The 26,469-nt window shown below is 38.6% G+C and overlaps 1 protein-coding gene across 15 annotated transcripts in view; it reads left to right on the top strand.

Moving 5' to 3' along the window:
* Nfat5 (nuclear factor of activated T cells 5) overlaps positions 1 to 26,469 on the top strand; it is a 113,540-nt gene that overhangs the window by 61,162 nt on the left and 25,909 nt on the right. For 8 of the 15 annotated variants that reach the window (XM_029563794.1, XM_029563810.1, XM_029563805.1 and 5 more), the window contains 7 exons: positions 668 to 1,226; positions 6,360 to 6,552; positions 10,872 to 11,062; positions 13,955 to 14,127; positions 18,012 to 18,146; positions 18,262 to 18,314; positions 24,585 to 24,717. In XM_029563794.1, the coding sequence (XP_029419654.1) occupies positions 668 to 1,226; positions 6,360 to 6,552; positions 10,872 to 11,062; positions 13,955 to 14,127; positions 18,012 to 18,146; positions 18,262 to 18,314; positions 24,585 to 24,717 (1,437 nt within the window). Of the gene's footprint in view, positions 1 to 163; positions 226 to 667; positions 1,227 to 6,359; positions 6,553 to 10,871; positions 11,063 to 13,954; positions 14,128 to 18,011; positions 18,147 to 18,261; positions 18,315 to 24,584; positions 24,718 to 26,469 lie in introns of all 15 variants that reach the window. The other 7 variants (XM_029563817.1, XM_017798325.2, XM_008833806.3 and 4 more) reach the window with 3 other exon arrangements.

Genomic DNA, 26,469 nt, shown 5'->3' with positions numbered 1-26,469 from the left:
TTTATTCTCATCGATTTTACAATCAGTCATAGTGACGGTACCAGTTCCATTTTGCCCCAATTCAGTTGATAATATTTTTTTCTATTTATTTCTCATTTTATAATTGGTATCTGGAATAATCAGCAGCTCTTTTCTCATTTACTTTCTCATATTTTTATTCCAGGATTTGCCTCTGAAGCAGGGAGTGTCTGCATTAAAAATGACCTGTAGTTCTCTGCTTCATAGGTTAGAAACTTATTTTAATATTTTGTGGCTAAGCACAGTCCCACTTTTCAAATTCTATAATGAATTATTTAATTGGCATTGAATGTGGACCACAAGCATATATTTCATATTGGGGTTTTCCTTATTACTTTAAATGATTCAACAGAACGTCCAGCTGAGGCAATAAAAACTTTGTTCTTGCTTTACAGCTTACAACACTAAATTAGATTTTAAAAAAATCTATCAATTATAACACAAGTAAAATAATGCTATTTGGGCATTTGAAAAATTGTATTTCTTAGGCCTTGTATCGCTTGAAGCATTTATATTCTAAAACTTAACCAAATTCCAATTACCATTTTGGGGCAAACAATCAGTTCACAAATCACATTTTCATTGGGACTGCTAGCCAGCATAGGTGAAAACATGGACAGTGTATTTACTCTTGGATTGTACACTGCAGATGCTTCTTCAGCTCCCTCCTCTTCCTCCATGGGCGGTGCTTGCAGCTCCTTTACCACCTCTTCCAGCCCTACCATTTATTCTACCTCAGTCACCGACAGCAAGGCTATGCAAGTGGAGAGCTGCTCCTCAGCCGTGGGGGTAAGTAACAGAGGGGTAAGTGAAAAGCAGTTAACCAGTAACACAGTTCAGCAGCATCCATCAACCCCGAAGAGGCACACAGTTTTGTACATCTCACCACCACCTGAGGACTTGCTGGATAACAGTCGGATGTCCTGCCAGGATGAGGGGTGTGGATTGGAATCTGAGCAGAGCTGCAGTATGTGGATGGAGGATTCCCCCTCCAACTTCAGTAACATGAGCACCAGTTCCTACAATGATAACACTGAGGTACCTCGTAAATCACGAAAACGAAATCCAAAGCAGAGGCCGGGGGTCAAACGACGAGATTGTGAAGAATCTAATATGGATATATTTGATGCCGACAGTGCCAAAGCACCTCACTATGTGCTTTCTCAGCTTACCACGGACAACAAAGGCAACTCAAAAGCTGGAAATGGGTTGGTATCCACATTTTTTAAAATTCTATCACCATTATGCAAAACAAAACAAAACAAAATCATTCCCAACTTTTCTTAATTGCTCAGTCCAGCTTGCATATAAAGCAAAGATACTAATTTTCATTGAAATTTTTAACTAATGATCAAATTTTACTAGAAAAATAACATAAAATATCAGTAGATTATAGCAATAGACATTTAGTATGAGTGTAGTTAGATGCAGTAGAAAAGAAAATCTGTTTGAAATAACTTTTAGACTTAAATGTATTTATATTTTAAAAGAATTTAAAAAATATCTTTACTTATAGAATTAGAAATAAGTAAGAATATAGTACTCTAAAATACCTTAATAGCTTATTGGAAGCAAGTCTGTTCTCCTTAACAATGTGTTTCATATGGTTCACTCACCATATATTTTCCAGAGAATTCTAGGTCTTATTTTTGTTTTTCATCTTTACTTAATGAAAACAAGGAAAAAAGAAAGACTCAATTCTCATTAAGGTTCATTTTATTTTATTTTACTTTTTGAGACAGAGTCTCCCTGTAGCCCCAGGTGGCCTGGAACTCACTATGTAGACCAGGCTGGCCTCAATCTCACAGAGATCCGCCTGCCCCTGCCTCCCGAGTGCTGGGATTAAAAGCATGTGCTACCATGCCGGGCTAATTGCTGGAAATTTTTCTGCAGTTTACAGTATAGTTTAGTAAAATTTAACTCACTAAGTTTTGAGAATTCTATTTGGAGGAGGCAGAATATGACTGTTTAGGTGACCAAAGATCTGTTATAATTTCAGCTTGTCACAAAAAGTGGTCCAGAAGCTTAGACAGTTTTACTACTGAACATCTTTGATCTCTGCTACATTAAAAACCTGATTCAATTTCATACTCTTAATATATTAAATTTGTCCTTAAATATTTCCCATGCATGTTTTAAAATTAATATTGGTCACTTAAGCAAGATTTACACAGTGCTCACATGTATGAAAGGCCTAATAAAACTCATTACTTTTGTATGCTGACTTAACAGTTTAAAAAATTAGCCTACTGTTCTCCTTTACACTTTCATTTAAAACTCCTTTAGTATAATGTAGTTAAATAATTTAAATGCTTTTCAGTTTCAGAAAGTCTAGATTAGGCAACTTTCAAAAGAAAATAAAACACAGTCTTTCCCAATATGTTACAATTTAACAGTCAGGAATTCTACAACATAATATTTATTGAGCTATAGAATGTGAGGTAAGGCTCTGTAACATAATGAATACCAAGTTCACTTAAGTAAATGTAACTAGTAGCACAAACCTAAAAGGTTCGCAAATGTCAGTAAATATATGTATTTGTTTATTTGGGCTTCAGTGGAAAAGATCTTTTATAAGGTTCCAATGAAAGATATTTTCATATTTGTACTAAAATAGATCTTAAAGTTTCAAATTAAGAACAAGTAAAGTTTTTATTTAGGGTTAGTCAAACAGTGATTTTTGCAGTTGCTAATTAAAGAGATTACTTGACCTACATCTTTTCTGCTTCTGCTTTTGTATGATAGATATATCTTAGCAATGATTTGAGGTTACCAGGGAAAGTATATTGACATTGGTCAAGACAGATCTTTCATGAAATAATTCATGGAGCAGAAACTCCATCAAGCAGCAGAAGAAATACCCATCTTCTTAGGTAATGGAAAATTATTTGACAGTAGTATATGGAAATGTGAAGTTTACAGTTTGAATTTATAAGAACTATATTAAGGAGAGGATGAAACCAAATGTACAATACATTGAATAACAGATCTTAAACAATTTTCAGTTTCTAGTTAATTGTCTGTTTTTTTTCAACAATGAGAAAGATGTTAGAAACATGAAATTTTGAAATGTTTTGAGAGATGTTTCATAATCTTACATCTACTATGTCACAATTTGAAGTTTATATAGTGCTAAATATTTATTAAATGACCTTTCAAGTATATTGTGTATAGCAGTTTATTTATCTTTATGATGCCACATAGAAATCTTGATAGCCTGTTGGTGGAAAGACTACATTATAACTAAAATGTTAGGACTTTATCAAAGAAAAAACTTTTTAAAAAACTGCTTTGTATTTAAATAATTGCCAACAACATGCCGGGTGTGGTGGCGCACGCCTTTAATCCCAGCACTCAGGAGGCAGAGGTAGGCCACCTGGGGCTACAGGGAGACCCTGTTTCAAGATATATATAATTCTTAAATTCTTCAGCTAAATGTCCTACGAATCAGCAGCCCTGTGTTTCTTTTAGATTCCTAGAAGTTATATGATGCGGATACAGAAGTGACTTAAGGCATTTTTGTAGTGAAATTTGTTTTTATGTCATAGACAACCAGAAGGATTATCTAGCACAAAGGAGTCTGAATGTCACTTTAAGGTTTCTGAGTAGAATATGCCACAACAGCAGTCTTTCCATTTTAGTTGTCACTGCAAAGTAAAACTCTAGTGGTAGAGTGCTTTCCTAGTCCCCTTGGCTTTGATGCTAGCACTGCAAAAATCAGTGAGTCTCCATGTAATGAATTGCTGCTTTGTTGTCTTTTTCTTCAGCCATTTTACCTTACCAGCTCATAAACTGAATGACTAATTTTCTAAGAACTAGTTGATGTTTTCATTGTTTTACATGTCTATAGATGTAAATATGCATGCTTTCTGTTGTCCCATTTAAATTTAGAGAGTAAAGTGCTTTTTAAAATACAATTTCATAGTCAGGTATGGTGGTGCATTCCTGTAATCCTAGCGCTTGGGAGGCTGTGGCAGGATTGTGAGATTTGAGATCAGCTTGGGCTTATAGAGAGTTCAAGTCCAGCTTGGTTTAATAGTAAGATCCTCTCTCAAAACAAAAAAATAGGAGCAACAGAAAGATTTTCTGTATTTCAGAAATTATTGAATTCCATGTGCTGTTCTTTTAGCCTTAATGTATATACATACCATCACCTCACCAACAAATAGCGGCAGAACTCATTTTCATTTACCCTCATAAAGTATTAGCTTGGTTAGTATAAGTGAATACGAAAACTTCATCTGACCAAAGTGTCATGTCATACAAGTCTTCTTCATATTTCAAACTGAAATTTTCCATTTTTTATTATAAGACTAATACATATGAATTACAAGTATTTGAAAAATATAAGGGAGTAAAGAACTCATAGTCCAGCCACTTACAACTACTGTTCTCATTCTGCTATAGTTTCTTTTAGTCACTTTGTATATACATATGAGAGATGTTTTTATAGTTTGAATATGTTAATTTTTCTGCTTTGATAATAAGATGAATACAAAACAGATTAGAATCTCCTGTGTAAGGGATTCTTCACTATTCAGACCCACCCAGAATGAGGACAAGAAAAACGTTTCATGCCCCATTGGTCCAGCTTCAACCTGATCCCTTTGTTCAGAATTTACTCTTCTAGGGCCTTTTAAATGACTTATACATACAGGTAATTATGTCATGTTTATGTTTGCTTTCCTTGTCCAATTAAGATCTGGTCTTTCTCATCTTGCCATTTAGAAGCTGTTTTCTCTCTGCCTTCTTTCGTTGTCTACTTCTTCCTGTTTGCTTTCAACACATATTTTGTATGAAAACGATCAAGCACAAGCACTTTCCTTGTATACTTTTCCTCTTACCTAGTCAGGCTTTCTACATTTCTGTATCACTGTCATCCTTCCTTTCTTGCATACTTCTGTGCCTTTCCTGGGTACCAGCATTTCTCTTGAGGTGACTGCCTTTTTTCCCCTTGTTCTTGATGATTGAAGCAACAATTGGCTGTACCTGGAGAAGTGAACATTAGTGCCAGGTTCAAGACTGTTTATAGTTCTTCTGTTTTTGAGACCATAATATTTCTCCTGGGATCTTATTTCTTCGCTGAGTCAAAAATCCTGCCAGGTCCTGACTTTTCAAGAATGTACATGGATAATTTTAAATCTCTTTCATGTTGTTCAAAAGGAAAAAGTTGGTAATTTTTTTTCTTCTTCTTATTTTCATCAGACATTTGCAATGCTTTATAGAAGTCCTAATCACTATTTGGGATTTTGTTATTCTTTGAATTTACATTCCTCTTAGCAAATATATTATAAATAAATAAATGTTAAAAACACAATTTTAGAGTCCGGCATGGTAGCACATGCCTGTATATATCATTGGTAGGTGGAGGCAGAAGGTTCAGGAGTACAAGGTCATCCGTAACTACATATCAAGTTGAATTTGGCCTGGGCTACACAAGACCCTGTCTCCAAAAAACCCAAAACAAAACAAAAACTCCCACAATTTTAAATAAACAGGTAGGATTGCCAATGCTATAAAGCTTACTTTATGCCAGGGGTGGTAACTGTGTACTCCCATTACTTGGGAGACAGAGGTGGTGGATCTCTGTGAGTTGAGGCTAGCCTGGTCTACAGAGCAAGTTCCAGGCCAGCTAGGGCTGCATAGTGAGGCCCTACCTCAAACAAACAAGCAAATAAATAAGTTAATAAAGCTTATCTTATAAAATTTTTATTCATGACTTTAATCATTTAACCAATCACAAATGAAAGTAATCTGAAAAATTACACTTCTAAGAAAGATTATGTAGAGTAAACCTAATTTCCTAATAAAAATTGAATCCCTGATTTTTTACTATAAATTATTCATTTTGCTTTACTGAGAAAGAGCCAAAAGGACTTACTACATATACCTTCATTGTTGATTTTTTTTAAGCTTTTTTTTGTGTATGTGTGCTGGTTTCTGTGTTTTTGCTACTGCCCCCACCCTTTTTTTTGCTTTGCAAATCTGATTCAAAAGTAATAGTAATTAATCTTTTAGCTTTATAAAAGACTCGTGTATAATTTTTAAGTTATATTTTAACTGATTTGCAGTGTGAAAACTTAATAATTTATTGTACTGTCTTCCTCTCATCTGTATTCTTCTCTTTCTGGTCCAGTTTTTGCTATCATATGGTTAAACTTTGTTCAAAAGTATTTTAAAGATATTTTGGTTAGAGGCTGTATCTTTTAGGCTGTATTTTATTTTGTCAATAAGCTAAGTAGTTTTTATTGTTATTGCCTATTCTGTTTCTTCCTTTATCTGATAGCTCCTATAGAAAATGGTTTTTGATATTTTCTTCATGTTGTGCTTTGATTTCTCAGAGCATTGGACAACCAAAAAGGAACTGGAGTAAAGAAGAGTCCTATGTTGTGTGGACAGTATCCTGTTAAAAGTGAGGGGAAAGAGCTGAAGATAGTTGTACAGCCTGAGACCCAGCACCGAGCGCGGTACCTGACTGAGGGCAGCCGTGGCTCAGTAAAAGATAGAACACAGCAAGGCTTTCCCACAGTAAAGGTACTTATTTTATTTAGTAATGTGTGAAGAGCGAGCTTACCAGATAGGGTTTCAGCAGGTAAAGACTGTTGCTGCCAAGCCTGAAGAACTGATTTCCATTCCTGGAACCCATGTAACGGTGGAGGGAGAGAACTGGTGCTATAAAGTTGTCCTCTGACCTCCACACATGTTATGGTACCAACAAGCCTACACACATACCCATGTGTGCACACACACATACTCTAAATAGATGTTAAAAAATATGTGTGTGTGTGTGTGTGTGTGTGAAAAGTTTACTCCAATTTTAACCCTAGCAAAAGCTTAAAATAGGAGGGTAGAATTATAAGTTCAGTGTAAAAGAAAATAGAGTAAAAGTCTAATTGGACCATAAGCCAAATATTACTTTGATAACATTTGAATTTTTGTTTGTTTGTTTTTTGTTTTTTGAGCTAGGTCTCACAATAGCTCATGGTGGCCTGGAACTCACTGTGTTGCCTAGGCTGGCTTTGAATTCATGGCATTCCTTCTACCTCAGCCTTCTGGGTGCTGGGTTTATAGGTGTGAGCCAGCACACCTGGCTGAATTTTCATTTGAGAGAAAAGAGTACATTCTGAAAAGGAAGTTATCAGTAGCTCATGAATTATCTTTACTCCTATATTTGATGCTGATAGATTTATCCAAAATGTTACACTTAGAATAAAACTTAAATTGGATGAAAAGAAACACAGTAGAAATTAGTAAGAACTTGGGCCAGACATGGTGATGCACACCTTTAGTCTCAGCAATCAGGAGGTAGAGGCATAAGGCAGAGACAGGCAAATCTCTGAGTTCAGTCTAGTAGTCTACAGAGTGAGTTCCAGGCCAACCAGGACTACATAATGAGACTTGTCTCAAAAAAAAAAAAAAAAAAAAAAACCCTTGGAAAATAAAATTTTTAAATGGCTAAAGTAATCAGAACTTTTTTTTTTTTTTTGAGACAGGGTCTCCCTGTAACCCCAGCTGACCTGAAACTCTGAATGTAGACCAGGCTGGCCTCACAGAGATCTGCCTGCCTCTGCCTCCCTAGTTCTGGGATTAAAGGCTTGCACCACCATGCCTGGCATGATCAGAACTATTTAACTTAGAAAAGAATTGGTTGATATGTAACTTAAGTCTTGGTTTAAGAAATAAGGGCACTGGGTAGATATCAGTTGGCAAAGTGCTTGACTTGAAAACATGAGAACCTGAGTTCGGTCCCCAGCACTCCAGTAAAAATGCTGAGTGTGGTGGCAAGCATTTGTGATCCCAGTGTTGGGAGGCAAAGACAGGGATGAGCCCTAGGACTGAGTGGCCTGATTGATGAGCACCACAACATTGATCCCTTTATTTCAAAGGAAGTCAGCCTCATTCCTGAGGATGAGACCCGAGGTTGTCCCCTGGTCTCCACAGCACCAGCACACATGTGTGTAAACCTGCAGGTGTGCGCAAGCATGCACACACACAAGACACACACAGCCTTTATTTATTTATTTTTTTAATGTGGGTGCTGGGGGTTGAACTCAGGACCTCGTATTTCTGCGGCAAATACTTTACTGACAACCACTCTAGCCCTAGTTTTCAAATTTACATTTATGTGGGGGCTGGCAATGCAGTGTGTACCTTGTGCATGGGTGGGGGTCAGAACACAACTTTGTGGAGTTGGTTCTCTCCTTCTACCTTTATGTGGGCTCTGGGGATAGAACTCAGGTTATCAAGCTTGGCAGCAAATGGTTTTAGCAAATGGTTTTAACTACTGAACCATCTCACTTGCCCAAATAAAAACATTTTTTTTTTTTTTTTTAGTCTTTTTGAGACAGGGTCTCCCTGTAGCCCCAGCTGTCCTGGAGCGTGATCACTATGTAGACCAGGCTGGCCTTGAACTCAGAGACCTGCCTGCCTCTGCCTCCCAAGTGCTGGGACTAAAGGCGTGTGCCACCATGCCTGGCTAATAAAAACATTTTTAAAAAATATTTTATTAGGACCGGAGAGATGGCTCAGGGGTTAAGAATACCAATTTCCTTCTGGTCTCAATAGGCCTAAGTGATGGAATTCATATGTGAGCAGGGCTCAGGGAAGCAGAAGTTCTCTCTTCCTCATGCCATCTAAACTAAGATGTATAAGAGACCAATTACAGAAGGAGAGGACTAGCCTCACTGGACCTGGGTTGTAGGTGAAGAAACAGAAAGAAAAATTAAGAAAATTCGCCAGGTGTGGTGGGGCATGCCTTTAATCCCAGCACTTGGGAAGCAGAGGCAGGCAGATCTATATGAGTTCCAGGCCAGCTGGGGCTACAGGAGACCCTGTCTCAAAAAGACTGAAAAAATAAATATTTTATTATTTTTATTTTGTGTGTATGAGTTTATTGCCTGCATGTAGATAGGTGCAGCACCCATGTCATGCAGTGCCCACAGAGGCCAGAAGAAGGCATCCAATCTCCTGGAATTGGAATTATGGACAGTTGTTAGGTGCCATATGGGTGCTGGGAATCAAACCCATATCCTCTGATCCTCAGTAAGAGCTATCAGTGCTCTTAACTGCTGTGCCATCTCTCCAACCCTCATAAAAACTTTTTAAAGGAAATATGGTATCAGTTTAGTGTGTACCTTTTCAGAACTCAGATTAAAAGTAAAATTTCAGTCTTTCTTACAACACTGATCTATCCACAATGAATTCCCTCACCTCAAATCCAGGACAAGTAATAGGCAAGTGAGAAATTCAAATTAGGCTTTATGTTTGTTTAGCTAGACATTTTGATAGTTGGGTCAATATTGTTAATCTAATTGCTTGCCTTTAAATTATGCTTTAGCTAAGAATTTACAGAGTTACGAGTATCATTGTATTAGTAGATTAATTGCCGGACTATGTTAGGAAATGAACTGTTTGTCCTTAGAATTTATTTACTCATTTATTTAACAAGTATTTATGCCCTGTGTGCCAGCACGTGTCTAGGTATTGTCAGCTACTTCTGCAGTAACTACACTTCAGTTAGTTTATTTGTGCAAGCACATCAGAATGGACACACTCGCTTATTCCTTTTTTGAATATTTTATTGATTATTTTTATTTTATGTGTATGCGTGTATTGCCTGCATGTAGATAGAAGAGGCTGTCGGATCACCTGGAACTGGAGTTATGGACAATTGTTAGCTGCCATGTGGGTGCTGGGATTCGAACCCTGGTCTTCTACAAGAATAGCCAGTGCTCTTAACCGCTGAGCCATCTCTCCAGCTGCAGCACTTATTCCTTTTATTATTTGCCTGGATATGATAATCACTGCACAGAGATATCATGATACTAGGAGAGATGCCACTTTAAAGAATCACTTGGGTATATACTGTACAAATTATTTTAATTTTTTTCTGCATTCTTTGTCATCAGCTTCAGTATTTACAAGACTTATCAGCAATCAAAATTGAACATTTTTTCTCATGCTTTTAAGTATTTATTCTTCTGCACATGAATTATAATTTTATTCATGAAAGATTTGCTAGAAGTCTGTAATGATCATGAATCTTACTTTAAGCTAGCAGTTTTCCAGACCATAGATGTTCTGGCCCAAGAATTCATGGATTTGTATGTGTGTATCTAGTCTTTGAAAATGAGCTTCATTTTCCTGTTACGTGTACAGCTGCACCTCAAATACTTTTCTCCTCAAAGTCCTTCAGTAAAGATTTAGCGTATATACTCTCACTTGATGATAATGTCATTAACACAGCAGCACAGTGATGATGGCATATCCTAAGTAACCTATTTGCCTTTTGAACAAGTGTGTCTGTTCCTATTTGCTCATACAAACAAGTTTAGTGACAATTTACTAGAGAACACCTGAGTTTTTTTTTTTTTTTTTTTTTTTTTTGAGACAGGGTTTTTCTTTAGCCCCAGCTGTCCTGGAACTCACTATGTAGACCAGGCTGGCCTTGAACTGACAAAGATCTGCTTGCGTCTGCCCCCCCAAGTGCTGGGATTAAAGGTGTGCTCCACCATGCCAGGCTAGAACATCTGAATTTTTATTTAAAATGTAGTTACTGCAGAATTGATACTGAGGTTTTCTATGGAAATCAATCCTTCTTTTTAAAGAAGGTCTGGGTGTGAGGCTCAGGGCCATAGTACTGGCCTAGCATTTGTGAGGACCTGGGCTCAGTTCTCAATACCTTCAAGAGAAAGGTGTGTGTTTGGGAGGGGGGCTTTGCCTGTTTTTCTTTAAGATTTATTTCTTCATTGTAATCTGGCTGTAAATTTAAGATTTGCTTTTAAATGTTCAATTTATAATGAGCTTACTTGAAATGCTAATTAGTGTTTCTGCTGCATGTTATCTGGTTCCAGCTGGAAGGTCATAATGAACCAGTAGTGTTGCAGGTGTTTGTGGGCAATGATTCTGGTCGAGTGAAACCACATGGATTTTACCAGGCCTGTAGGGTAACTGGACGAAACACAACTCCCTGCAAAGAAGTGGACATTGAAGGTACCACTGTTATAGAAGTTGGTCTTGATCCTAGCAACAACATGACACTGGCGTAAGTACTTCATAAACTTTTTTTTTTTTTTTTGGTCTTTTTGAGACAGGGTCTCCCTGCAGCTCCAGCTGGCCTGGAACTCAGTATGTAGACCAGGCTGACCTTGAACTCACAGAGATCCGCCTGCCTTTGCCTCCCAAGTGCTGGGACTACAGGTGTGCACCACCACGCCTGGCTAATACTTCATAAATTTTAAAAAATAGATTTGTTTATTTTATTTATGTATGTGTGCTCATGAGTTTATGTGCACCACATGCATATAATTGCTCATAGAGGCCAGAAGATGGCATTGGATCCCCTGGAACTGGAGTTACAGACTATTGTGAGCCACCTGATGTGGGTGCTGGTAACCAAACTCAGGTTCTGTGCAAGAGCTCTCAGTGCTCTTAACCACCAAGCTCTAGCCCCCAAGATGATGATGATAATGATAATGATTATTATTATTTTTAAATTTTAAAAAATTTTATTTGTATGTGTGTGTTGCCTGCATGTAGGTAAGTGCACCTGTGTCATGCAATGTCTGCGGAGGTCAGAAGAGGCTATTGGATCCCCTGGGACTGGCGTTACAGACAGTTGTTAGCTGCCATATGGGTGCTGGGATTCGAACCCAGGTCTTCTGCAAGAACAACCAGTGTTCTTAACTGCTGAGCCATCTCTCCAGCCCCAAATTTTTTTTATTATATATTATACTTTTGAATAGGCAAGAAAAGATTTTTATTCCTAGAGAATCAGAAGGCTTGAGGGTTTTATTAAAATGTTTTAAATAATGCAAATTAAAGGGAAAAAGGTTACTACAGAATGGCAATGGATTAAGGTGTACTCTTTTGTGCTTTCCTAATGAATTGCCATGGTGAAAAGCAGGGAAATAAAAGCCAAGTAGTATGCTGGCTTCCTGGAAATTGAGAGAGCTACTTACTGAGACTTTTAATATTAACATTGAAAATAAGAATCAGTAGCCATGGGGCTAAGGGATGTAACTCAGCTGGTAGAATGCTTGCCCTGAGCTCAGTCACCATCACTACATAAACTGAGTATAGTGGCACACATCTGTAATCCTAGCACTCAGGAGGAGGAGGCAGGAAGATCAGAAGAAATTTAAGATCAGTAGCAACATAGTGAGTTTGAGGCCAACTTGAGCTACATGACACCTTGTCTTAAAGAAAAGGGGGTGAGGGGAGAAGCCTAAAATATACCCTTTAAAACTTCACTTTCGGGGCTGGAGAGATGTTTCACATGGTAAAGGTACCTGCCACCAGGTCTGACAGCCTGAGTTAGATTCCCAGGACCCACAAGATAGATGGAGAGAACCAAGCCACAAAAGTTGTCCTCTGACTTATACACACCCACACCATGGTATGCACTACCCCCTCTCCAAATATAAAATGGATGACTATTAAGAAAAAAACCAAGGGGCTGGAAAGATGGCTCAGCAGTTAAGAACACTGCCTGTTCTTGCAGAAGACCTCGGTTCAAATCTCAGCTAACATGGCAGCTAACAACTGTCCATAACTCCAGTTCCAGAGGATTTGACGACCTCTTCGGTCCTCCTTGGGCATTGCACGATATGGGTGCATTTACATACATGCAGGCAATACATGCATACACATAAAATAAAAATTGTAAAGTTAAAAATAAAAGAAAAAAAATTTTTTTTTTTAAAGAGAAAAACCAGGGCTGGAGAGATGTCTCAGTGGTTAAGAACACTGGTTGTTCTTGCAGAAGACCCAAGTTTGAATCCCAGCACCTACATGGCAGCTAACAGCTGTCCGTAACTCCAGCCCCAGGGGATCTGACAGCCTCTTCTGTCCTCTGCGGGCATTGCACAGCTTGGGTGCACTTACCTACATGCAGATAATACACGCATACACATAAAAAAAATTTTAAAAAGAAAAAAACCAAAACTTTGTGCAAATAACCCCCCTCCTTTTTTTTGACAAAATTGAGATAAGAGCCACCCCTATTGTTTTGTAATCTGCTTTCAGTTAATAGTATTTTGCCGTTTCTGTAAATGCTATTTTGTAACATGCTTTTTTTTTTTTGGTCTCTTTGAGACAGGGTTTCCCTGTAGCCCCAGCTGGTCGGGAACTCACTATGTAGACCAGGCTGGCCTCAAACTCAGAGATCCACGTCCCTGTACCTCCCAAGTGCTGGGATTAAAGGTGTGAGCCACCACGCCCAGCTTGTAACATACTTTTAAATGTCTATGTAGCATTACATTTGGGGGAACTAGTTACTGATTTTATTTTAAAGTTTGATCCATTCTGTTTTATGCTATGGAAAGAAAGTCTAATTTATTTTCTTTTTAAAAAGCACAGAATATGTTTCTTGTAGGTTGTTACTTGTGTTCAAATTTTAAAGCATGATTTTATATCTTTACTTTTCCATTTTAAACAGAAAATTAACAAGATTAGGGGCTTCAGATATTTCAAATTTCTTCTTCAGTACTTTCTGAGTTAGGAGCCTAGTAAATATATGTTCAAAGAATTAATAAAGAATTTGTCTTGGCCAGACATGGTGGTGCATGCCTTTAGTTCCAGGACTCTGAGTCATCCTGGTCTATGTAGTGAGTTCCAGGCCAGCTGGGATACAGGGAGACCCTGTCTCAAGAAAAAAAAAAAAAAGAAAAAAAAAAAAAGAGGATCAGTCTTTTTTAAAAAGAATCTTGTTTTTAAATGTTTAAGTGCGCTATTAGACCAGGCGTGGTGGCTCACACCAACACTCAGGAGGCAGAGGCAGGTGAAGCTCTCTGAGTTTGAGCCTCACCTGGTATATTTAGTGAGTTCCAGGCCTGCCAGAACTTCATAGTAAGACCCTGTCTCACAAACAAACAAATCAAATGTTGGGAGTGTTTATACAGCAAAGTGTCAGTTGGTCTGTGTTTTTCTGTTTCAGGGTGGACTGTGTAGGGATATTGAAGCTGAGGAATGCCGATGTTGAAGCCCGAATAGGAATTGCTGGCTCCAAGAAAAAAAGCACTCGTGCCAGATTGGTTTTTCGAGTTAACATCACGAGGAAAGATGGCTCCACTTTGACATTACAGACACCATCTTCCCCCATTTTGTGTAGTAAGTAGGAAGATATGGAAATACTAAGTATCTGAAGATTTCTTACTTTTTTCCATCATCTCATAAATTTTAGTGTTGCACACACTCCAGGTTGTGATCTTGTTAAGTACTTTGTAGCATTATGTCATTTATCCCTTACCATCACCTTACATACATTCTAGTCTACTGTTAACAAAAGTGCAATTTAGAGATCAAATAACTTCAAGACCTCATAGCTGGAACATAGCAAGCAAACAAAGCTGCTATAATCACTTGAAGTGTTAAAACTGGGTTGTTGTTGTTCTTCCCTTTTTCTTTAAAGACAGGGTCTCATTATGTAGCCCTGGCTGGCCTAGAACTTGCTATGTAGACCAAGCTGGCCTCAAATTCACAGAGATCTTCCTGCCTCTACTTCTTGAGTACAAATCCAAGTTCTAATCTTTCACTTCATCCTTGCCATGGCCCCATTGGTTATAATATGGAATTATTATCAAAGGACTATATCCTTTACCTAAGAGTTTTATGTTCTAGTAATTAATTTTTTTACGACTTTTGAAAGATGTCTGCTTATGTTAGTGGATTTCACCGTACACTTATGTAGTTCCTACCAATTACTTTTTGTTTTTGTTTTTCATTTAAAGATACGGTCTCCCAGTATAGACCAATTTTGTCCACAAACTCATGGTCATCCTCTTGTCTCACCTCCCGAGTGCTGAGACTCTTGATGTGTGCCGTCACAGCTGACTAATGATTGTTTGTAAAAAATCCAAATCAAGTGATTAAGATAAGATATCCCAGTGGGTAAAGGAACATGCTATGCAAGCCTGACCATCTGAGTTCAGTCCTTAGAATCCGCATTGGAACTAAGGAACCAACTCCCAAAAGTTGTCCTCTGACCTCCACACTCACTTTGGTACTTGCGCACCCACACACATGCATATACACTACTAATAAATAAAATAGAAATTTTAAAAGTAAGTCTTTAAAAAATTCTGTTGTTCTGTTAAACATGTTAATTCCAGTTATCATGAGATTTTGGTGAATATTACTGGTTAATTATAGTGTTTACAATGTTGCCACATTACACTGATGCTTGAATAAGGATGGCCTGACTCATAGCATCCAAGAGGAAACCTAATTGTTTTGAGAACCCATTCTTTCAAAACTCTCTGGGAACTTGGGAACTTTTATCGCAACAAGGCTTGCTCTTTCTTTTATTGAAACAGTCTATCCAGCATGAAATGGAGAAAGAAAAATGGGCACTTATCACTGGACTATGTTCCTTCTGACCACTACTGAGTTAGACCAGCAAGCACACAACCATGGATGTTATCAGTTAACATCTATTACTTGCAACACAAATGGATTAATCATTTCCTTTGGGTGGATTGGTGTATCTAGTTATGTCTGGAAGACATCAGTGTCTTCTTGGTTAGCTAGTAAGTAGTTAACATCTACATCAACTACTTCTTAATTTACATCTATTGCTTGCAATACAAATGGATCATTATTTCCTTGCTTTGAACAAGTATCTGCTATTTGTAGTCTTGATATACAAAACATATACACATACAGCCATACACTATTCTAGGTCAAGGGCAGGAAAGGGTCATGGGGAGTAAGTCTATATCCCCAGGTCACAAGAGGTCATGTGAGTTCCAGGGATGAAGCACAGATCATCAGACTTGAGGGCAAGCCCCTCTACTCACTGAGCCATCTTACCATTCCTGAATCTAACCATTTTCTATTTCCCTTGTTCCTTTTTTTTTTTTGTTTCTTTTTTAGAAGGAGACCCCCTAAACCCCCAGTCGCCTTTCTTCATATTTTCTATATTACCATTCCTGAATCTAACCATTTTCTATTTCCCTTGTTCCTTTTTTTTTTTGGTCTCTTTGAGACAGGGTCTCCCTACAGCCCCAGCTGGCCTTGATCATACTTACTATGTAGACCAAGCTGGGCATCTCTGAGAGATCTATCTGCCTCTGCCTCCCGAGTGCTGGGACTAAAGGTGTGGGTCACCACTCCCGGCTCAACCATCTTTTTTAAAAGATGTTTTCTAATTTTTAATTTTTTATTTTATCTGTATCAGTGTTTTGCCTCCATATATGTTATATATGTAAGTGCACTGCATGTGTATAATGCCCATAGAGGCAAGAAGAGGGCTTTGGAATCCCAGAAATCAGAGTTACAGACAGTTAGCTGCTGTGTGGGTTCTGGGAACTGAACCTATGTCCTCTGGAAGAGTAGTCAGTACTGCTGAGCCATCTCTCCAGCCAGCTTCTTCCTTTTTTTAAAAAACGGGCTGGGGATCAAACCCAAGGTGTCGTATGTTAGGTTAAATGTTCTACCACTGAGCAGACATTCATCCACTTTGTTAAAATTTTGGGCACTGTTGGGTGGTGTGTGCCTTTAATCTAGTACACAGTAGGGAGAAGCAAGTGTATCTCTGTGAGTTTCAGGCCAGTCAGGGTTACGCAGTGAGACCCTGTCTCCAAATAAGAAGTAAATACTACTATAAGAAAAATTCGCCGGGCGTGGTGATACACACCTTTAATCCCAGCTCTTGGGAGGCAGAGTCAGGCAGATCTCTGTGAGTTCAAGGCCAGCTTGGTCTACATAGTTCCAGGACAGCTGAGGCTACAGGGAGACCCTGTCCCCTGTCTCAAAAAGACCAAAAAAAAAAAAAAAAAAAAACAAAAAAAAAAAAAAAAAAAAAGAGAAAAGAAATAAATACTACTAAGAATAATTTAGGCGCGGGGGCTGGAAAGATGGCTCAGTGGTTAAGAGCACTGACTGTTCTTGCAGAAGTCCTGGGTTTGAATCCCAGCACCCACATGGCAGCTAACAACTGTCCATAACTCCAGTTCCAGGGGATCCGACAGCCTCTTCCACACTACATGGGTGCACTTACCCACTTACCTACATGCAGGCAATACGCACATACACATAAAATAAAAATAATAAATAAAATATTTTAAATAATAATTTAGGTGCAAAGTCAGGTGTAGGTGTGGTAGTTCATACCTGTAATCCTGTTCCAGGACAGCTGGGGCTACAGGGAGACCCTGTCTCGAAAAGGCCAAAAAAAAAAAAAAAAAATTCACACAATTAGTAACATACTGCCCTTTTTTTTTTGGAGACAGGGCCTATGTAACTATGTAACTCTACCCATCCTGGAATTCACAGAGATCCACCTGCCTCTACCTTCTGAATGCTAGGATTAATGGCGTGCACCATGATGCTTGGCTACTTTAAATTAACTGTTTTGTTTTGGTCTTTTGAAAGCTTGTTTGGAGGTTCTAGAAGGGGAATGCAGGTATACTCTGGACTGAAGACCAGTCTTCCTCTATTGGAGGAGGACATCCTCTTCCACCAAGATCGCAGCTTGCAGGAGGGGGATGAGACTGCGACACATGCACATGAAGCACTGAGAGAGGAAGGGGAATACCACCTAGCCAGCCAGATGAGCTGAATCAGCCCTGGTGACCAATGGGGTGACAGATTGCCCTCACATCCTTTTTGGTCTTTTTGAGATAGCATCTCCCTGTAGCCAGAGCCAGCCTAGAACTCATTGTGTAGACCAGGTTAGCCTTGTTTTCACAGAAATCTACCTGTCTCTGCCTCCCCAGGGCTGGGATTAAAGGTGTGCACCACAACAGCTAAAATTAACTTTAAAAAAAAAGATTTTATTATTTTTATGAGTGTTTTGCCTGCATGCATGTAAGTGTACCACATGTACAGTGTCTGTGGAGGCCAGAAGAGGGTGTCATACCCCTGGAACTGGAGTTACAGACAGTTGTTTGTTAGCTGCCATATGAGTGATGAGAAACAAACCCAGGTCCTCTGCAAGAGCAGAAAGTGTTGGTGGTTCTTTGTACAGATTGCTATTGTATATATACCCACAGCTCAGCCAGCTGGAGTGCCAGAGATTTTAAAGAAAAGCCTACATAGCTGCTCAGTGAAAGGAGAGGAAGAAGTGTTTTTAATTGGGAAGAACTTTCTGAAAGGAACTAAAGTTATTTTCCAGGAAAATGTTTCTGGTAAGTATGCATATTTATGATGGAGAGATTGTTCTCTGTCTCACTTGTTAGAAAAATACAGTCATAGCTACTGAGTTAAAAAGTTCAAAATTTTATAACTCTTTGTTTCCATCAGATGAAAACTCTTGGAAGTCAGAAGCTGAAATCGACATGGAATTGTTTCATCAGGTATAATTTAAATCTTTTTATATGGTTGTTTACTGAGTAATTCAGTTTTGTTCTGAAAATTTCCTGAATCAGTAGACTAATCCTTAGATGGTTTTGATGTAAATTAAGTTTCTTTTTTGAGTTTCTTTAACTGGAATAGAATTAATTCATCTGAAGCCAGAAATGACCAATTATCTTTTTTAAAAATTTAAGGACATTTACTGGGTATAGTGTTACACATCTTTAATCCCAGCACTCAGGCAGAGGCAGGCAGATCTCTGTGAGATTGAGGTCAGCCTGGTCTACATAGTGAGTTCCAGGCCAACTATGGCTACCGGTTAAAAAAAAAAAAAAAAAAAAAAAAAAAAAAAAAAAAGTTAAGGGCATTTCAGGCTGGGTATGTAGCTCAGTTGGTAGAATGCTTGTCTAGCATGCACAAAGCCTTGGGTTTGAACCCCAGCACCCAGTAACTGGATGTGATGATGTATTCCTATAATCATAGCACTTGGGAGGTAAAGGTAGGAGGATCAAAAGTTCAGGTTCATCTTTGGCTGTCTACATAGTGAATTCAAGGTCAGACTGGGTCATATGATTCCCTTTGTCAAAAAAGAAGAAAAAAAGCTATTAAAAAAAAAAAAAAAGAATACTAGCGAAGCAATGAACTCATAGGAAAAAAACTAACATTGGTTAACACTGTATGTGATAAAACACAAAGAAAGACCAAAAATAATAATAATAATAATAATAATAATAATAATAATAATAATAAAATAGTAGCAAAAGTTGCCATTATTACTAAATAAGCATTTCTAATATTTTCTCAGAGAATCAGGATGATAATAGCTTACTATATAACTCATTTATTATATGTTTATGTGCCAGATGCTTCTTGTTTGTTGCATTACTTTCTTTCAGTTAGAAATACTTGTCACACTTAAAGAGTCTTTAAAAAGAGCTGGTTGTGGTAGCATTGGTCTCTTATCCCAGCACTCAGGAGGCAGAAGAAGAAAAAAGATAGCAAATTTGAAGCCAGCTTGGGCTATATGGTAAAACTCTATCAAAAATAAATAAATAAAATAAGTAAATGAATAAATAAGTGAAACAGAAAAAGGAATTAATATGTAATGAAATAGAACCAAGCTAATAAATTGAGGGTAACAGAAAAGAAGATTAAATTTATTAGTAAGCAAGTTAGAAGACACATGCATGTGGGGCTGGAGAGCTCAGCAGTTAAGAATACTGACTGATTTTGCAGAGGGAGGGGCCAGGCTGGATTCCCAGCACCCACATGGCTCCTGACAGCTGTCCATAACTCCAGTTCCAGGGCATCCAAGGCCCTCTTCTGTCCTCCACAGGCATTGCATGACATAGTTGTACTTACACACATGCAGATAAAACACTCATGCACATAAAAATAATAAATGAAATATTTTTTTAAAAAAGAAGATACATGCAGAAGACTAGTATATTCAAGTATCAGTATTTGGGAAGGGGACAAGCTGATTAGTACAAAATACCTTAAATTTGGTTTGTGGAGCTGACAAAGATGATTGCCTAGGATGTGCAAGACCCTGGGTTCAGTCTCCAGTGTCTAAGGTGGAGAGGTGGAAGAGCTGAGAAGGGAGAGCACATGAAAACAAGCAAAAATACAGAAGAGGCAAGAATTCAAAAATCAATAACCAGGGACTAGAAAAATGGCTTGGTGGTTAAGAGCACTGACTGTTCTTACAGAGGACCTATCCTGTTGAGTAGCTGGCTTTAAATTTAAATCTTCCCACTAGCCCCTCAAATTTAATAATTTGCTAGAATTCACACAGCACTGGAAAGTGTCCTACTAATGATTACAAACCTATTATAGCAAAAGGGTGAAGATCAGAATCAGCTAAAGGAAGAGGTGTATAAGGCAAGGTCTGAAAGTCCCAGAGGCAAAGCTTTTGTCATCCCTGCAGACATATACCTTCTTAGTATATCAGTGTATCACAGATGTACAGTTGCCAACCAGAGTTCACTCAAGCCTTTGGTGTCTGTGGATTTTCTTTGGACTTTATTATATGTATGGCCATGCAGCTGACCTATGGTCTCCAGTTTCACCAGCAGTCAGATCTAGTATAGCATACTTCAAAGATCTTGTCATACTTTGTTAACTTGTGGGGTGCTAAAGCCCCGGAGATATTCATGGAATGATATTGTGAGTGGTCAGAGGTTACCTTCCAGTATCTAAGGGCAGACACCAGACCATACCTCTCTTTGGGTAAAGTGAACTGTGTAGTATACAGTATCATATGTACCTTGTAGACAGTTCTCTAGCCTTACCTACTGAATGCTGTGGAAAAGATACTCCTTTGTCACAGTTTCTGTTGGACAGTATCTCCTAGAAGTTCATTGCCAGACCAGTCTTAACTGAAGTTCCAGTACTGTCGTTAGTAACGTTCTGTGTTTATAAGAAAAACAAGTCCAGGCTGGAAAGATGGCTCAGCAGTTAAGAGCATTTGCTGCTCTGTTTACAAAGGACCTGGGTTTGGTTCCCAACACTCACATGGTGGCTCACAACCATCTGTAACTCCAGTTCCAGGGGATCCAGTGTCCTCTTCGGGCCTTTTTGGGCACCAGGGACACACATGGTATACATTCATACATGCAGGCAAAACACTCATACACAGCATAAAAATAAATGTGCTTTGTTTTTGTTGTTGTTGTTGTTGTTGTTTTATCTTTATGAGACAGGCCCCAGCTGACTTGGAACTCACTATGTAGACCAGGCTGGCCTCTAACTCAGAGATCTATCTCCCAAGTGCTGAGATTAAAGGTGTACACCACCACATCCCACAAAAATAAATTTTTTTTTTGAGATAGGCTCTCACTGTGGAGTCCTGGCTGGCCTGGACCCTACTATGTACACCAGGCTGACCTTGAACTCAAAGAGCTTCACCTGCCTCTGCCTCCCAAGTCCTGGGGAAAAAAGGTGTATACCACCATGCCCAGCAATATAAACTCCTTCACGCAGTTATTTTGAGGCTCCTTCGAATTCTGACATTATTTCTTCTGTAATCTAAGCCAATGACCCCCACTCCCTGTGACCAGCAGAAGTATGTTCTACAGCACTGTTGATAGTTAACAAGTAAGAGCCTCATAATACCATGCTGTTAATATCCATGGAAAACTTCTCCTTTTACCCTCCCTAAAGGAAAAGAGAACTCTGATCTAAAGTCTGTTTGTTCTTTCTGAGGACATTTCAACTCCTAATTTTAACCAGATTTTTAAAAAAATCCTTTAACCAGCTTTTTGTATACCTATAGTTTTACTCTTAATTGAAACTTTATTACTTCATAGACTATTTTCATGTGCCATGAACAGGTTTTGGTAATTTTTGTTCTTGTTGATTTTGTTTAGTTTTTGAGACAGAATCTCATTATGCAAGTTTGGGATTCTGACACATTGGTTAGATTAATCTAATTATTTTTTTTGTTTGTTTTATTTTGAGACAGAGCCTCCCTCCCTGTAGCCCGAGCTGGCCTGGAACTTCCTATGTTGACCAAATGTTCCTTGAGTTTACAGAGATATGCTTGCCTTTGCCTCCTGAGTGCTGGGATTAAAAGCATACACCGCCGTGCCCAGTCCATCACCCTTAGTTTTGTACTCTGTCTCCTCTCTCTTCTCTCCCCCTCATCCCTTTTTCTCCTCCTTTCCTTCCCACTTGTTTCCTTTCTCCCTCCTTCCCTTGGATTCTTCTGTATATTCTTTCTGAAGAATAAGCTGCTTTCCTTTCTTTCTTTCCCCTCTTCCCCCTCCCTCTTTTCCTCCCTCCTTCCCTCTCTTCCTTTCCATATAAAGTCTCATATAGTCTAGACTGGTTTTGAGCTCACTGTGAAACCAAGGATGGCATTACTTTGGATACTCTTGCCTCTATCTCCCAAATGCTGGGATTACAGGCATACATTATCATACCTGGTTTATGCATAACTGGGAATTGAGCCCAGGGATTCATTCATACTAGGCAAGCACTCTATCAACTGAACTACCTCCATCCTCAATCCAAAAGTTAAATTAAAAAATATATATATTTATTTGGAGCCGGGAGTGGTCTTTAATCCCAGCCCTTGGGAAGCAGAGGCAGGCGGATCTCTGAGTTCAAGGCCAGCCTGGTCTATATAGTGAGTCATGCTCTTAATCTCAGCACTTGGGCAGCTGAGGCAGATGGATCTCTTTGAGTTCAAGGCCAGCCTGGTCTATATAGTGAGTTCCAGGCCAACTGGGGCTACAGTTATGTGTATGTGTGTGTGTAGTTAAAGCACTTTTTAGGGCACTTTTGGTTGAGTAATAAGAAGAGAGAAGAATCACGAAAAGCATGGTAAAATGGAAAGAAATTATATCCTTCTTTGGTGACTATATCTAGAGATCTTGGAGGGTAACTTTTAAATTTTATTTATTACTATTGTGATATGATATATGTGTATGGAGGTCAGAGGGCAACTCTGGAGTTAGTTCTCCTCTTCCACCTTTATATGGGTTTCAGGAATTGAACTCTGGTTATCAGACTCACAGCAAGTGTTTTTGCTCTGCAAGCCATCTTTGAGGCCTACTCTTAGACTTTTTGCAGAAAAGTATATAAAGAAATTGATTCATAATATGATCTGTCATTGATGCTGTGGTTTTCATTTTAAACTTTTTATCTTTTTCAGAGAATTAAGTACCTTTCTAGAAAACATTTTCTTACCGTAGAATTAGAACTAGAATCCTAGATAATTGATCCTAGAGATATTAAATGGGAAAAGAAACTCAGAAATTAATATTAGAGAAAAGAAAGGTTTCTATTATAAACAAAACTTTGGAGCTAGGCGTGGTGACACACACCTGTAAAACCCAGCATTAGAAGGCTGAGGTAGGAGAGTCTAGACTTCAAGCCAACTGGTGAGATGGCTCCAATGGCATCTGAGTACATTTTGTTCATGGTCTTTTTTTTTTTCTTTTCGTCTTTTTGAGATGGGATTATGTGGAACTCATTAGATCAGGCTGGCTTTGAACTCAGAGAGATCTGCCTGCCTCTGCCTCTTGAGTGTTGGGACTAAAGGCCTGAGCCATTACGCCTAGCTTATGGTACTATTCTTGACAAAGTGTGGGACAGAACAGCCTGGATCCTCAGGGATCTTATATTTTTGTGATTGTAAAGAGACAAAAAGCAAGCTAGGCATGGTGGCGTATGTCTTTAATCCCAGCACTCAGGAGTCAGAGGCAGGTGGATCTCTGTGAGTTCAAGGCCACCCTGGTCTACATAGTGAGTTCCAGGATAGATGGGGCTACAGGACGACCCTGTCTCAAAAAGACAAAAATAAAAAGCAATCCGTTAATAATTTCAAGTGGTGAAAATAAAGGTGATCAGGTTGGAGAAGGGTACTTCTTCAAATAGAGTGGTCAGGGGAGACTTCTCTAAGAGTGGAACATTTGTGTGTAAGACCTGAAGATTGGTGAGGAGCTTCCCATTTGAGGATATGAAGGAAGAATATTACAGTTGGAGGAATAGCAAATACAAGAAAAATTGAGTTTTGAATTTAAAAGGGTAAACTGAGGTCAGGGGTAGCTACAGTGTGTTAAGCCATGGGGAGAATGGGAATGAGAGGAAGTTGACAGAAGAGGGATCTTATAATCTGTTGTAAAACATTCAGGCTTTACCTTTAAACAAACTAGTAAGATTAATGACCTAGTGCCTATCAGCCTGAACTTTAGGTAATGTATATTTTGCTTGGCATAATGGCACTATAAACCCAGCACGTGGGAGCCTGAATGAAGCTGGATGATCTGGGGTTTGAGGCCAGTCTGGGCTCCATAGCAAAACCCTGTCTTGAAAATTTTAATTTATTAGTTAATTAAAATCAAATGCATATTTTTTTCTAATCAGACTTTTTTGAAACTGAGTCTCCCTGTCACCTCAGCTGGCCTGGAACTCATTATGTAGATCCACCTGCCTCTTAAGTGCTGGGATTAAAGGCATGCATCACCATGTCAGCATAATCAGACTTTCTTTTCTTTTTTTTTTTGGTCATTTTGAGAAAGGGTCACCTATAGCCCTAGCTCCCCTGGAACTCACTATATAGACCAGGCTGGCCTTGAGATCCGCCAGCCTCTGCCTCCTGAGTGCTGGGATTAAAGGCGTGCGATACCATGCCCAGCTCATAATCAGACTTTTTAAGACTATAGAGCTAACAGGAAGTGTACTTAAATTGCTTTTTGTCTATCTGTTTGTTTTTAGTTTGAATACTGTTTCCTTTCTGACTCTTTGTGCTTTTCTTTAAATAGAACCATCTTATTGTGAAGGTTCCTCCATATCATGACCAACTTATAACTGTGCCTGTATCGGTGGGAATATATGTTGTGACCAATGCTGGTAGATCTCATGATGTTCAGCCATTCACTTACACTCCAGACCCAGGTATGTCAAAACAAAAAATTCTCAGCTAAAATAGTTTCTAGTTATTTGAAGAAGTTTGAGGAAGTCCAACCAAACAAAAAGAAATACTTGCAAATTAACATGAATTCATACCAATTTGATTTGGCAATGACCAGTATTTCTTTAAAAGACAATACACCTTTAATCCCAGCACTAAGGAGGCAAAGACAGGTGGATCTCTTGTGAGTTTGAGGCCAGCCTGGTCTACATATCAAGTTCTAGGCCAGCAAGGGCTACAGAATGAGACCTTGTCTAAAAAATAATAATACTTTTTAAAGACACCCATCAAATATTACTTATACTAACAATCATTTCTACCTTATTCTCTAATAAAAGAAAACTATCAATGCTCTGAGGTCAGACACCCCAGCGTTAATCACAGGCTACTCTTTAGGGAAATTGATTATTCATTGTGTGTCTTTTTTTTTTTTTTTTTTTAATTTAATAACCACATGATTAGAAGAAGCATTTCATTACAGCTTTAACATATTCAGTAACACAGTCCAAAGCAAGGACACATCTGTCTTGGAGAGCAGCAGGAGGCATAGAAGGATTCTCTGTAGACAGTAGGACCACAGGTAGTTGAAGGGTCCAGTCCAGGCATTGACTACATGACCTCATGACTCTTCAGGGTCCAGGCCTGGCTGGTCAGGAGGCAGCACAGCCCCAGTGGTGAGATGGTTGTGTCTGGGTATGTCTTGCCTTCCTGTGGTTTTTGTTGTTGTTGTTGTTGTTGTTTTTGGTCTTTTTGAGACAAAGTCTCCCTGTAGCCACAGCTGGCCTGGATTATATATCTTTTAAATGCAGAAAGATGAAACTGACCGGGAAATGGCTAGTAGTTTAGTTTGGCTGGTGTATGGGGTCTTTCTTTCTGGTAGTATTGGGATTGATCCCAGGGCCTTAAATATACTAACCATATGCCTGACTACTCATCTTGACCCTGCCCTCTTGTGCATTTTGAGACAGGTAAGAGAAAAACTTGGAATGACAAGTGACAACATCAAAATTATCAGACTGTGAATTTTAAATATAATTTTAAGTATTTAATGGTTTAGAAATCAGAGCAATAAGAGCAATTAAAATGTTATTTAGCCAAAAAGTAACTTACAAGTTATTTGCCTATTTTGCTTGGTTCCCTAAATAACTAAAGAAGCCTTCTTCTGCTGGGCATGGAGGCAGAGGCAGGCCAATCTTTGTGAGAGCTCAAAAAGACCAAAACAAAAAAAACAAAAAAAAAAAAAAAAAAAAAAGAAGAAGAAGAAGAAACCTTCTAACAGAAGTTGGAAGAACATTTTGTTTTGGAAATGAAAACTATTGGCAGGTTGTAGTGACTAAGGCTTGGTTTCTGCTATAGTTACTATTATTTAGTTCATCCTAATATGAAGACTATTTTGGAATTAGCAGTTCTACAACTGCAGTTTATTTGTATTGTTATTCCCAAATAGTTGAGGATCCCATGAGATAAAAGGTGAAGAACAATGATAGGGAAAGAAATGTTCTTGCATCAAAAAATCAGGGGAGGGCTAGGGAGATGGCTCAGTCAGAAAAGTGCTTGCCTCACAAACCTAAGGACCTGAGTTGATCCCAGAACCTTCATAAAAAGCCAGACACATGCTTGTGATCCCAGCTCTGAGGAGGCATAGACAGGAGAATCCCTGGAGCCTGCTGGCCAGCCAGCCTAGCTTATTTGGCGAGCTCCAGGTCAGTGAGAGACCCTGTCTTAAAAAAACAAGG

Source organism: Nannospalax galili, unplaced genomic scaffold (assembly GCF_000622305.1).
Source record: "Nannospalax galili isolate Female #2095 unplaced genomic scaffold, S.galili_v1.0 scaffold410, whole genome shotgun sequence".
NCBI classification, from domain to species: Eukaryota; Metazoa; Chordata; class Mammalia; order Rodentia; family Spalacidae; genus Nannospalax; species Nannospalax galili.
This window is presented reverse-complemented; position numbering and strand designations above follow the sequence as displayed.